General features: G+C 46.8%; 1 protein-coding gene across 4 annotated transcripts in view; it reads right to left on the bottom strand.

The window, feature by feature from the left end:
- The window catches only part of NME5 (NME/NM23 family member 5), a 19,143-nt gene extending 8,606 nt beyond the window's left edge, over positions 1–10,537 (bottom strand). Inside the window, exons 1-2 of one of the 4 annotated variants that reach the window (XM_014947855.1) lie at positions 10,489–10,537; positions 341–507 (exon numbers count right to left, since the gene is read on the bottom strand). In XM_014947855.1, the coding sequence (XP_014803341.1) occupies positions 341–469 (129 nt within the window). In that variant the 5' untranslated portion in view covers positions 470–507; positions 10,489–10,537. Of the gene's footprint in view, positions 1–340; positions 508–1,464; positions 1,687–1,789; positions 1,899–10,488 lie in introns of those variants that run through there. The other 3 variants (XM_014947852.1, XM_014947853.1, XM_014947854.1) reach the window with 3 other exon arrangements.
- Between the last annotated feature and the right edge of the window lie 516 nt (positions 10,538–11,053).

The raw sequence follows: 11,053 nt of genomic DNA, 5'->3' as shown, positions 1-11,053 counted from the left end.
GGCGCGAGGGCAGAGCGCCCCCCAGCGGCCGCCCCCCCGGGCAGGAGGCCGCGCCCCGCGGAGCGTCCCCGGCGGCCGCCGGTGCCTGCTAATTCCCAGCTCATTAACAAAGTCCGTGTTTTGCTGGGGCCGGCAAAACGGTCGGTCTGTTCTGTCCCACACCATGCACCACCTCAACGTACCCCCGCAGAATCTGGGTGGTTGATGATGTATGAAAAAACACAAACTGATTTTTGGGCGCACTAGCTTTTTCAGTGACTGGCCTGAGCGCTGCAAGTTGATGTAAATATTCTTCTGACTGACAAACTGCAGTTATTTTCTCCGGAGCACAGCCTGTTACCTGAAGGATCAGGAATCCTGATCGGAGAATGTAGTCTTCTATTTCTTCTTCCTTATCCACGATATCCGGTTTGATGAGGGCCAGAGTTCTCTCCACAAAAATCTGAGGTTTGGGCATTAACATCTGCATCTTGGCTTCTAAATCAGAATCCACCTGCTCTTTTCGTACTGCAACGACACCAGGTCATGATTTTTTTGGAGTCTGTCCACCCCACGGCCACCTGCAGTGACATTTACCACACACCCCAGGAGTGGAGCAGATCACCCCCGTTCCTGGAGATGTTCTCCAGACTAGTTAGTTCTCTTGTAGTCCACACTCCTGCTTTCAGCGCAGCCATATTTTGCAGAAAATAAACCAAAAAATAAATGTTGTTAGCCAATCATAAAGTGTAAACTGTGCTAATATTTCACTAATTAACTCAATGTGTGACAGAAGCGTTAATCACGTGCCTTGCTACGTGCCAGAGCAAGCCTGGCGCCCTGTCTTCCCACACCCTCCATCCACCAAACCCCAAATCCGTGCTCTCGTGCATGAGGATTGTGGTGTGGGACTTACTACTTGGAGCTGGTCCACCTGTAAGCCTCGGGGTATTTCTCAATTGTTATTTAATTCTTATATTTATGGACTCAGGGCAAAGCACCAGTTTTCTAATTGGCAGATCAAGGCCATCAGCAGGCTATTAAGGTGTAAGATTGTCCTGGGTCTCCTACAGATTTGTGGCCACATTGTCCTTTTTCCCCTCTTCCCTCTGCCTCCATACTCCCAGCCCCCAGTCTCCCTCCACCTGCACTGGACAAGATACAGAATCTTAGAAATGTTTAGGTTGGAAAAGACCTTTAAAGATCACCAACTGCTAACCTACCTCTGCCGAATCACAGAATCATAGAATGCTTTGGGTTGGAAGAGACCTTAAAGATTATCTAGTTCCAACCCCCTACCCTGGGCAGGGACACCTCCCACCAGACCAGGTTGCTCCAACCTGGCCTTGAACCCCTCCAGGGATGGGGCAGCCACAGCTTCTGGACCAGGCTCTCACCACCCTCACACCAAAGAATTTCTTCCTGATATTCTACTGACTGGCCAGCTCCCTGCTGCAAAACCCATCGATAATGGCAGAGTTATACCTGCCTTCCCGCTTGGGATGATCTTTTCTGCACCGATACCTTTGAGCCTCCCGGTTCTCTTTTAACTATGGCTGAACGGGCTGCGGGCTCCCTCGGGGAGCAGCGATGGAGCTGAACGCGGAGGCGCCGGGGCTGCCTTTGCTGGGAACCAGGCTGAAAGTACACACATTCTGGGGGGCTCCGGCCTGAAGCCGCGGCACCCGGTTACGGATACCGGGACACCGGCGGCCCGAGGGGCCCAGGGCTCGGCCGAGCCCCTGGAGGCGGCTCTGTTCTCTCACCCCTCCCCACCACCCGGCCCGCAGACGGGCTCAGCCCCGCATACCCTGAGAGACCCGCCACCGCGACACCAGCTCTGCCGGTCCCCCGGCCTGGCCCGGCGCCGCTGGGCCTCCCCCGCCGGCCTCTTCCCGCTCCGCCGCCGTTGCTAGGCGACGGCGGGCCCGGCTCCCCGGGCCGAGCGGCCACAAGATGGCCTCCGCGCCCCTCGGCTGCCTGCTCGGCCGGGGACGGGGGGGCAAGATGGCGGCCGGGAAGCGGCGGTGCGTTGGGAGGGAGAGGCTGCCGCCCTCGGAATATGCCTCAAGGCCTGGGGAGAGCCGCGGTCTGCGGGAGGGTGACCGAGGGACACATCTGCCCGCTTATGGACACCTGGTGTCATACGGGAATAAGGAAAGGAGCAGGGGGAGCTACCAAAAATCTCATTTCTCCTTGACAAAAAGCTTCATGTCGGTTTTTACCTCACACTCAGGGCTGATGAGGGAGTCAGGATCTCACAGCCAACATTCACAAAGTGAGCTAATGCTATTTATTGGAAAAGGGGATACACAGAATACAAACACAGGCCCTTCTTCAGGTTATTTAAGTATCGGTATTTATTGTGGGAGCGAGCACGAGGTTTCCTGTTTATGTGCCTGAGCAACCCCAGCGGGGCCAGGAGCCTCCAGTTCCCAGCCTTCAGGCATTCCAGGCACACTAACCTGAACCTACAGCGCTCTGATGCCGTTTTTCAGCATTTTGGATTGAATTACAGTGTGTATCCAGCGCTACTTCACTTTTTAATCACAAGAAATAACGTATAAGAGATGGGCAGTGTTTTCTGAGTTAAACCATCACGAGGTGAGCCATGAACAGAGCTGAGGGCAGCCACATTCCCTGGGGATTTTAACCAGATTTTACCACCATCGCTCCCTGCACACCCCGTTTCCCTCTGAGAAAGGACAGGGCAGCCATCATCCATCTGACAGGCTCTCCCCCGCCGGTGACTTGGAAGCCGAAGCGTTGGGTGCCGCGGCGTCGCCTCCCCTCCGCCCTGTTTACCCTGGGCAGGCCGTGGCCATCTCCCCGGGCTGAACGCTGGCCAGCTGGCCCGGTGCTATCGGGGTGTGGACCAGCACACAGCCCTGATAACTACTGCCGAGCTCCCTCCCCGGCCGGGCCACCACTCCTTTAGGCCTCAGCCCCTCTAATTAACGATTTCTTCACAAATTGCAGGATCCGAGGTGCCGTTAGGGCCTTTGCCCCGCTGGTAAATTCAGCTGAAACCTTCGGGTCCGTGAGGTGACGCTGACAAAGGAACAGAGAGAAAACACAGCTATACAGGCTTTTGTATGAAAAATGAAATCAGAATGAAAGTAAATGCAAAGGAGAAAAGACACCCCCCCCTCCACCTTATGAGTCATAGATGCTGCCACCGTGTACCCTGGTTAGCAGAGGAAATAGCAAATTTACTGCAAAAGCTGGTTTTAGCATAAGAAAAAATCACTTTGCCTTCATCTTTTTCATGAGTAATATAAATAATGTAAAAATAGGAATGCAAAACAAAACTATGCAATTATTTCCTTGCAGCCAGTTTGAATTATGTTTAATAAACAAAGACTGAAGTTTTTATTCACATAAAAATATTTTATTCAAAAAAAATAAAGATTCCAAGTGTGTAAGACTGAGTAATTCAGATACAGACTTTCCTTCACTGATACAGGCGCATGGTGTTTGTTTCTTTAACAGAGAAATCTTATCCAATATTTAATTTGAAGACATTGTAAACACTGCAACTATTTGGTAAACATGTTTTATTTTAAAAAAAAAGCTGATGGAAAGAGTTCACCAGTTTTTTAGCTTAGTTCAGAGTTAATGTGGCAAGAGTCGTTTTCTTTAGTCAACACACACATGTGACAGCCCCAGCTTAGACTGAGTAGTTCAAAGGCTTCCTCAGCCCTCAGAATCATTGTTACATAAGAAATGTTGAATTTATTATCCATGTAAAACACTGCTAACGTTAATCTCTTGCAATTTCTTTATTGTGTGCATTTTTTTTTTCAGCTAATGAAGCTTTATACGCTGCAGCTTTGCCGGGAGCAGGGTCCACTGCACTCCACTCCCCACCAAGGGCCCTCGCTCTGTGTCAGAATTTCTCCTCCTTGCTGTTTCCAGAAGCATTTCTGGAGGGCGGAGATTGTCTAATTTTAGTAGCTCGGAGAATCCTCCGCTCTCCAATGAGCGGGCGGCTGCATCTGGAGCTGCAGCCAATTACCCCGGGTTTCCTCCTGCTCTGCTTCCCACGATGGTTTAATAATGCAGACTTACAAATTTAAAGCGGCCCCACACGTTAAGAGAAAATAACATTATGTCTTCCCTAACAAAGACAGATCTTTTTACAGTAGTAGAAGCTCAAAGGTTTCCTCTAAAGCATTGCATTCCATAAACCTGACCTTACAACCCTGTGGTAATATCATTATGCATATTATCTTTATGGTGCTTGAAAAAAAAAAATATTTCTGATAACTAAAAGGCTGGTTTTGAGGCATATTCCCTAACTTCGATAGGTCAGGGATGTGACTTTAAGAAAGGAACAAAAAAAAGTAAAATGATGATTATAATGTAATGAACCATTATGGTTCTGAATACTTCTCCGGGCATAGCTTTGCTGCTGTATCTTATCTGTTAAGCGGTTTAACAAGCATTAGTTGTCTCACTTATTTTTAGCTGGCATGGAATATAATAACACTGAAAGACTGTGGCTGCAGGTGCATTCTAGTAACAACAGATAAGTAACTTTTTGAGGAAAAATATTATTTCAGAGCTTTGTACTCTAATACTGCAAGAAGGTGGAGAAATTGATGTCTTGCAGACTGTTAAAAAAAGGAAGGAAAGAAAAAAGAGAATGATGAAAATAAGAGAGTGAAGAAAAGCTAAAGAATACCGACTAGCTGCATTGATTAGAAATGGAGCTTTCACTTCTTTGAGCTTTATTTGCATTTTGACATTAAGCACAGAAAAATATATTTACTTTGGTAGTAATTTATCAGCTATACATTTACCACACACACAATTTTCGTAAACCACTTTTTTTTTCCACTTCTGTCTCTCACGATAAACTCATACCTACCCACAGCACCATCTTACCTTCAGCACTTGCTCCATCCATGCTTGCTTTTGCAGCCCAAAGCGTCTCTGACGGAAATCCTGTGATCAAACTGACTTCCTCTCCTGCAAGCCTGCTCTCTCCTCCATTTCTGCCTCCCTGCAGCTAAACAACTCTGCTTCTGCAGTTTATCTGTGGCCTGTAATCCCAGCTAGCTTCTCATTGCTGCTGACTAACCCTTGTCAAGCCTTCCTTTCTTTCCTTTATTTGTTTTCTCACTCTTTTCTTTCAAGATAAAAATCAATAAAATATTCTTTTGATGCTTCCCCTTTCTACAAGTCTCTAAGTCTCTGATGTTTATGTCTTTTGTAACTCCATCACTTGCCCTATTAACCTCACCCTATTTCACTTCCTGATCTTCCTTACACCCACTCCCTTCATTCGTTCACAGCTTTAGTCATTCCGCCTGCTCTGACCCCCCCCCCAGCACCCACACAGATATGCTTTCCTCTTCTAAATTAAAAACAAACAAAAAAAAGCGCCTTTGGTAGAAGTGCTCCTTGTCTTCTCACTTGTACAAGTCTTCCAATTGCAGCTCTTGTCTAGTTCTACCCTAAATCCCCTTCAAACTTGGTTTTCCTTCCTCTCATCAACTGAAAGCTTCTCAGCCCATCACCAATCTCTTCTCTGGCCTTCAGTCACATTTACCATAGCCAGCTAGCATCCTATCTTAGCTTTTTTTAATTCTCACCTATTGCTTGTCCAATCACGGTTTCAGCTTGGCTTGTCCACACCATTCCTGGTATTTCTTTCCCTTCCCTGCAAAAGCGGTGTCGAGCACCGGTCCTGACTCTCCTCCTTTCCCTTCCAGCTCATAGCTCCACATCCTAATGGGCCAATAAAGATGTGATTGCCTCATTACTGTCTCTTTCAAACCTCAGGTGTCTCCATTGCCATTTAAAGTCTTGGTAATGAGCATGTGTTAGACAAATGGTCTGCCTGAAAACCAACCACTTTTCTACCGAGTTATTTTACAGCCAACTGTGCGAAGGAGTGGGTGGAACCTTCCAGCTAGGAACGTGGGTGCCTCAACAAATAAATCATTCGCTTCCATTCAGAAAGCTCAGCAACATGTTTTTCTTAGTTCTTCAGTTTAACTACATTAGTTCACCACACCTTTCTACAGAAAGTCTTCTGTGTCACACACAAAACTGTTACTCTTCCATTGCAAGCCCATTCACGTGCTGATCTGGTCCTACCTACCTCTTGTTTGACACTGGAAGGAGATCTCCTCTTTTCTGCCAGCTGCTACAACTGACTTCTGCTCCTGTGCTCCCAAATAAGGACCTTCCTGCTTTATTCCACGGCATCGGTCAGGATGAGCTTCTATTGAACACCTGTAGAGTGTTGACAACTTACTTTCTATAAAGCTCCTCCTCATCTGTATGTAAACATTGTGTATAGATACTGCAGATGATAGATGTTAGGCTTTTACCTAACCCTGTGGAGCAGAAACACTTGCAGGCGTTTGCTCTTTCATTGTTCCACATAATGTTTAACATAATACTGGCTTGGATTATCCCTGAGGCCACTAAGCTCAGAGATAAAGATTCAGTGTGATACTATCCACAATGAATAAATGAATGTATGAATAAACCAATAAAAATCTTTTTTTTTCTTTTTTTGGCAAATTACAAGAGGAAATCAGTTAAATAAGGCTCTTTTTTTAAGTTATATTGTCAATGCTTCCTTAAGTGCATCTTCTCTTCATCTTAAATCCATATAGCAGAAGGCATCCTTTCTGCCATTCTCATTCTGAGCAGTTACTTTCAGCCCTTCCATCAAAATCTATGGGTTTACTTGCATAGTTGTTATTATTGTTAATAGAATTTATTTATTTATACTGTGCATAAAGAGTAACTCAGACAGAAACTTCCTGTGTCGCAGTATTTCGTACGTAGTAGGCAGCCTGTGACCTGAGATACTTCCAATCAATTCAGACAAGACAGGCACAGGGTGTGGGAAAGGGATAAATTACATCAACAATTTCAAGGCAGTGAATTATATGTTAGTTCTCTCTTTTTTTTTTTAATAAGAAGGGAACTAGAAAAATCAACACAATAGAAATAACGAGGAAATAGAGAAGCTAAAGAAGAAGGGGAAGGAGGCGATGAAGACAGGTATGGGATAAAAGTGGTGTGAGCAGACAGCAAGGGCGGGGCTTGGAGTAAACAGCAAGTTTGATAGAACAGCAAAATTAGGCCCAAGATCAGAAAGTCCATACGCAAATAAAATTCAATTAAATTTTAGTAAACACTATTAATAATCATAGTAATTACAGGATTAAAAAAATGGCAAACACAATGATAGTTTTTTTCCTCAGCGGAAAATGTGTCATGTAAAGAGAATAATCCAAGAATGTGTATTTTTCTTTGATTGACCACAGGCTTTGAGTGGGGAGTGAAATGCAAGACCAAAACCCAAGTCACAACCCGGAGGAATTATTTAAAATTACCTGTGGCATGATGGGGCCTGGTGAGACTAATAATCCTAACAACCCATATTCTCAAATTTCCCAGCCTTCGATGTCTAGATCTGTAAGGAGTGACTTTGTTAGTCATCCCAGTGACAGTTTTCAAACCAGGCTGCTTAGCCAGTCTACAACCTGTTATCCTGCTGTTGGATATATACAAGGCAACAAACAGCTATTAAAATGGAGCAACTGAGAATCCCAGAGAGCCTTGGCAGCAGGGAGCTGCTGTTTGGAATTGCCAAGATAAGAGACTGAGATGGACCTGTCCAGGAGAAACAGGCAGTTGGAAGAGTACAGCTTTAAAGAAAGCACTGTTAGGCAGGAAAAGGATAACACAAGCCAAGGTACTGGTGCAAGGGCTATAGAAGGAAAGATGGAAAGAAAAAAACCTGAGAGGGGAAAAAATTAGAAAAAAAAAAAACAAGAAGGGAAAAAAAATGGAGAAAAAAAAGAAAAGGGAAACATATATAGAGAAGTCCAAATTAAATTAGAATCATTCAAGTCCTTAGAAAGGCTTGATGAAATATAAAGGAGCTGTTTGGGGCAGTGAGTCTTGCAAGGAAATTAAGTAATAAATATATCATCAAAAGCACTCAGGTTACATCCAGCAGCTGAGCCTACACTTACATGACAGACTCACATGCACTATTGCCAATTTCAGTTTACTCTCAGGTGCTGCTGGCACAGATGTAGTTTTGCAGTCAGGTGCATACATAAAAACCTGCAAAAAGAAGGTGGACAGGGCACAAGGGTGGTAGCATTCACCGCTTCAGCCATCCCAGTTAGGTCAACCAGCAAACACCAGTTTGGCCTTAGTCACCTGTAGCGACTTAGGCAAATGTGTGATATTTTCCAGTAGAAGGAGGCTAACAGCACTCTATAAATGAATGCAGTCAGCTCACAGACAGTGACTTTGTTGTTTTCAAGCAAAACCCCTACCTTTTTGGTACAGACCTGGTATGTTTGCAATCTAAGCCAAAGCTGCCTAAAAAAAATCAAAAGACATTATCTTGCTGGATGTGGGGTAAGTTTCTCTGAGCAAGGGATTTAATGGAACAAAACCATATAGGTAAGTATCCTAAATTAGGATAAAGAGTATCTAATGAAAAATTTCTTTGCTTCTACCACTTTATTTAAAGTCTAATACAGGAAAAATAATTTTAAAAATATATTCTTAAAGATGAGTATCAGATGGCATATACAACCTGTCCTGCAGGCATTATAATTTTCAAGTGTGCTGGTTCGGTGCTCTCTGTACTCTCTTTACTGTACCTGACCTCATATAACATTCTTTCACAAACTTTAGCCTGAAGAGCTGGTTGTAGGGCTTCTCCATAGCATACCCTACCCTGTCAGCACACTCGGGTGAGATAAATATCTCTGAAGGTAAAAGTTCTGAGCTATTCTAGCTTAGGCTGAAAGTGTGGCACAATGCTTACAAATTAATTATCCTGCATGGATAAGGTACCTGGCTGAGACATCACATGTTACACAATGCTTATGTATTCTTCAAGTTGTGTCGGGCATTTATTTTCAGATTGCTTTAATACTTTTTTGCTGGTGAGCAGCAAAAATGTGTGTGTGAAGACTTAAAAAAGCAAATGGCCGCTATGGCTGTGGATTTAAAATCCAGAAATTATAAGAAAATTAGTTGCAAGTTCAGTAACAATTATTCTGCAGTCTTGGTGTATGTGTGCATGGGTATCAAAGCAGCAAGCTCAGCTTGGACCAGTTAAAGCGATGCTCGTAACAAGTACCATAAGCACCAATGCAAAAGAATGGCTTGAAATTCTTGGCTGTAGTGAGGGGCTATTTTTCATACAATTTCCCAATACTAAGCACATTTTCCTTTTTTGACTATTCCCCTTAAAAGGTCTGCCTTATAGCCTGAAGCAATGGAGTTTTTATTAAAAAAAAAATGAAAATCAGGCCTTGACCGTCAACATACCATGTTGATTTTATTTTGTGTACATCTTTAATGCTCTGCTTGTTGTACTGCTACAAAGCTTTCAAAACCAAACCTAATGGCCCCCATTCTACCAAGTTCCTACTTCAGAATATGAACCCTGTAGAGGATAAAATGTGCTCTACAAGCAGTTCACTGAAGGACATTCTGGACCCTAGACCAGATTATCCAACAGCACAAAGTATCACTCTCTTTTTATTCCCAAGTACCTATGTGCACGCCTTCTTGCATGAAAATATGCAAGTTAAGCCAGAGGAGATATTTGAGAGAGGGTGGAGCAAGCAAGTAAAGACATACACATTCATTATTACAGAAAGTTAGGTAATAATTGTTACTTTTTGCCCACAAGCAAAGGGTTGCTTTTTTTTTGTGTGTGTGTGGCAGTAAACTTCAGCTATATCTTTCTAAAAGCCAAACCGTCCCTTTGACGTGGACAATTTGGACATGAGGAATGGTATACTGTACAAGAAGGTGAAGTATGATTACAAGGAGCAGTTGTCTTCTGCACTTTTCACACACAATTTTGTCAACAACGTTGATATATCCTTGGGGAAAAGGAACTAAGGCCTAGGCCCACGCTCAGGGCTCCAGCTCCCAGAGTTATGTAATACCCAAACCTAACTTTCCATTAAAAGCAACAAATTCTGGCCCTCTCGGTTGCAAAATCAACAGACCTGGAAACATTTAAGTAAACCTCTGGTACTGGAGTAACTGGCTCAGTGTACGTACCACGCCTTCAGCTAAACCAGCGCAAGCGGCACCGTGAGGCAACGCCGCGCCTCCATAATAACTTCCCCGTGCGGGGCCGTGACCGGCCCACGGCCGAGCCGACCGACTCCCTCCCGCGGGCCCCGCGCCCTCAGGGGTTGGGCTTCCTCCCTGTCACGCCCTGTCGTTTTTCGTGAAGCGCCTGGCGAGGACGGTTAACGTCCGCCGGAACGGGCCCTTCTCCCGCCCGCGGGAGGGCTGCCCCGGCCATGGCGGGGAGCGGCAGAGCCGCCCTCAGCGCTGGAGGCGAAGGGCCTCCGCGCGCCTCGCCTTCCCTCCCAGCCCAGTCCCGCGGGCCGCCATTCGCCTCACCCCGCCCGCCCCCCGCGGCGCAGCCAATAGGAGGCGAAGAACGGCATGACTGACAAGCGGCGGCGACCAACGAGGAAGTACCTTATTGCTGTGTGGCTGAGGCTCCGGCGGTATAAAGGCGGCCACGCGTTAAGGCTCCGGGCCGGAGAGTACGTGTCTCAGGGGGAGGAGAAGGTGGCGGCGGGGCCGGTGCGGAGCAGCCGAGCGCCGCGGGGAGGGGTGTCAGCTCCAGCGCCTGGGGGATTTTAAGCCGATTCCGGCCGGCCCGGATTTTATTGCGAGCGGGTTTTAAAGTGAGTATGAGCGGGATGGCGGCGGAAAAGGGGGGAGGGGCGGGTCCCGACCGGATCAGACCGGCCCGGTGGGGGGAGCCGCCTGGCTGACCCGCGGGCCGCCCTTCCTCTCTTGCAGGCGCTTGTCGTCCCTCTCGCCTCTGCGGACAGGGCAAGCATGTCCGAAGCGGAGCAGCAGTTGGCGGCCGCCGCCGGCGCCACCCAGAACGGGCACGAAGCGGCCGAGAACGCCGGAGAGCAGCAGGCCGAGACCGGCGGGGCTCCCCCGGCGGCGGCGGGCGCAGCAGCAGCGGCGACGGCGGGAACAGCAGCGGCGGCGGCAGCAGCGGCAGCGGGGGGAGCCGGCCCGGCGG

Source organism: Calidris pugnax, unplaced genomic scaffold (assembly GCF_001431845.1).
Source record: "Calidris pugnax isolate Ruff unplaced genomic scaffold, ASM143184v1 scaffold27, whole genome shotgun sequence".
Lineage (NCBI taxonomy): Eukaryota > Metazoa > Chordata > Aves > Charadriiformes > Scolopacidae > Calidris > Calidris pugnax.
The sequence above is the reverse complement of the archived record's forward strand: the minus strand, read 5'-3'. Positions and strand labels throughout refer to the sequence as shown.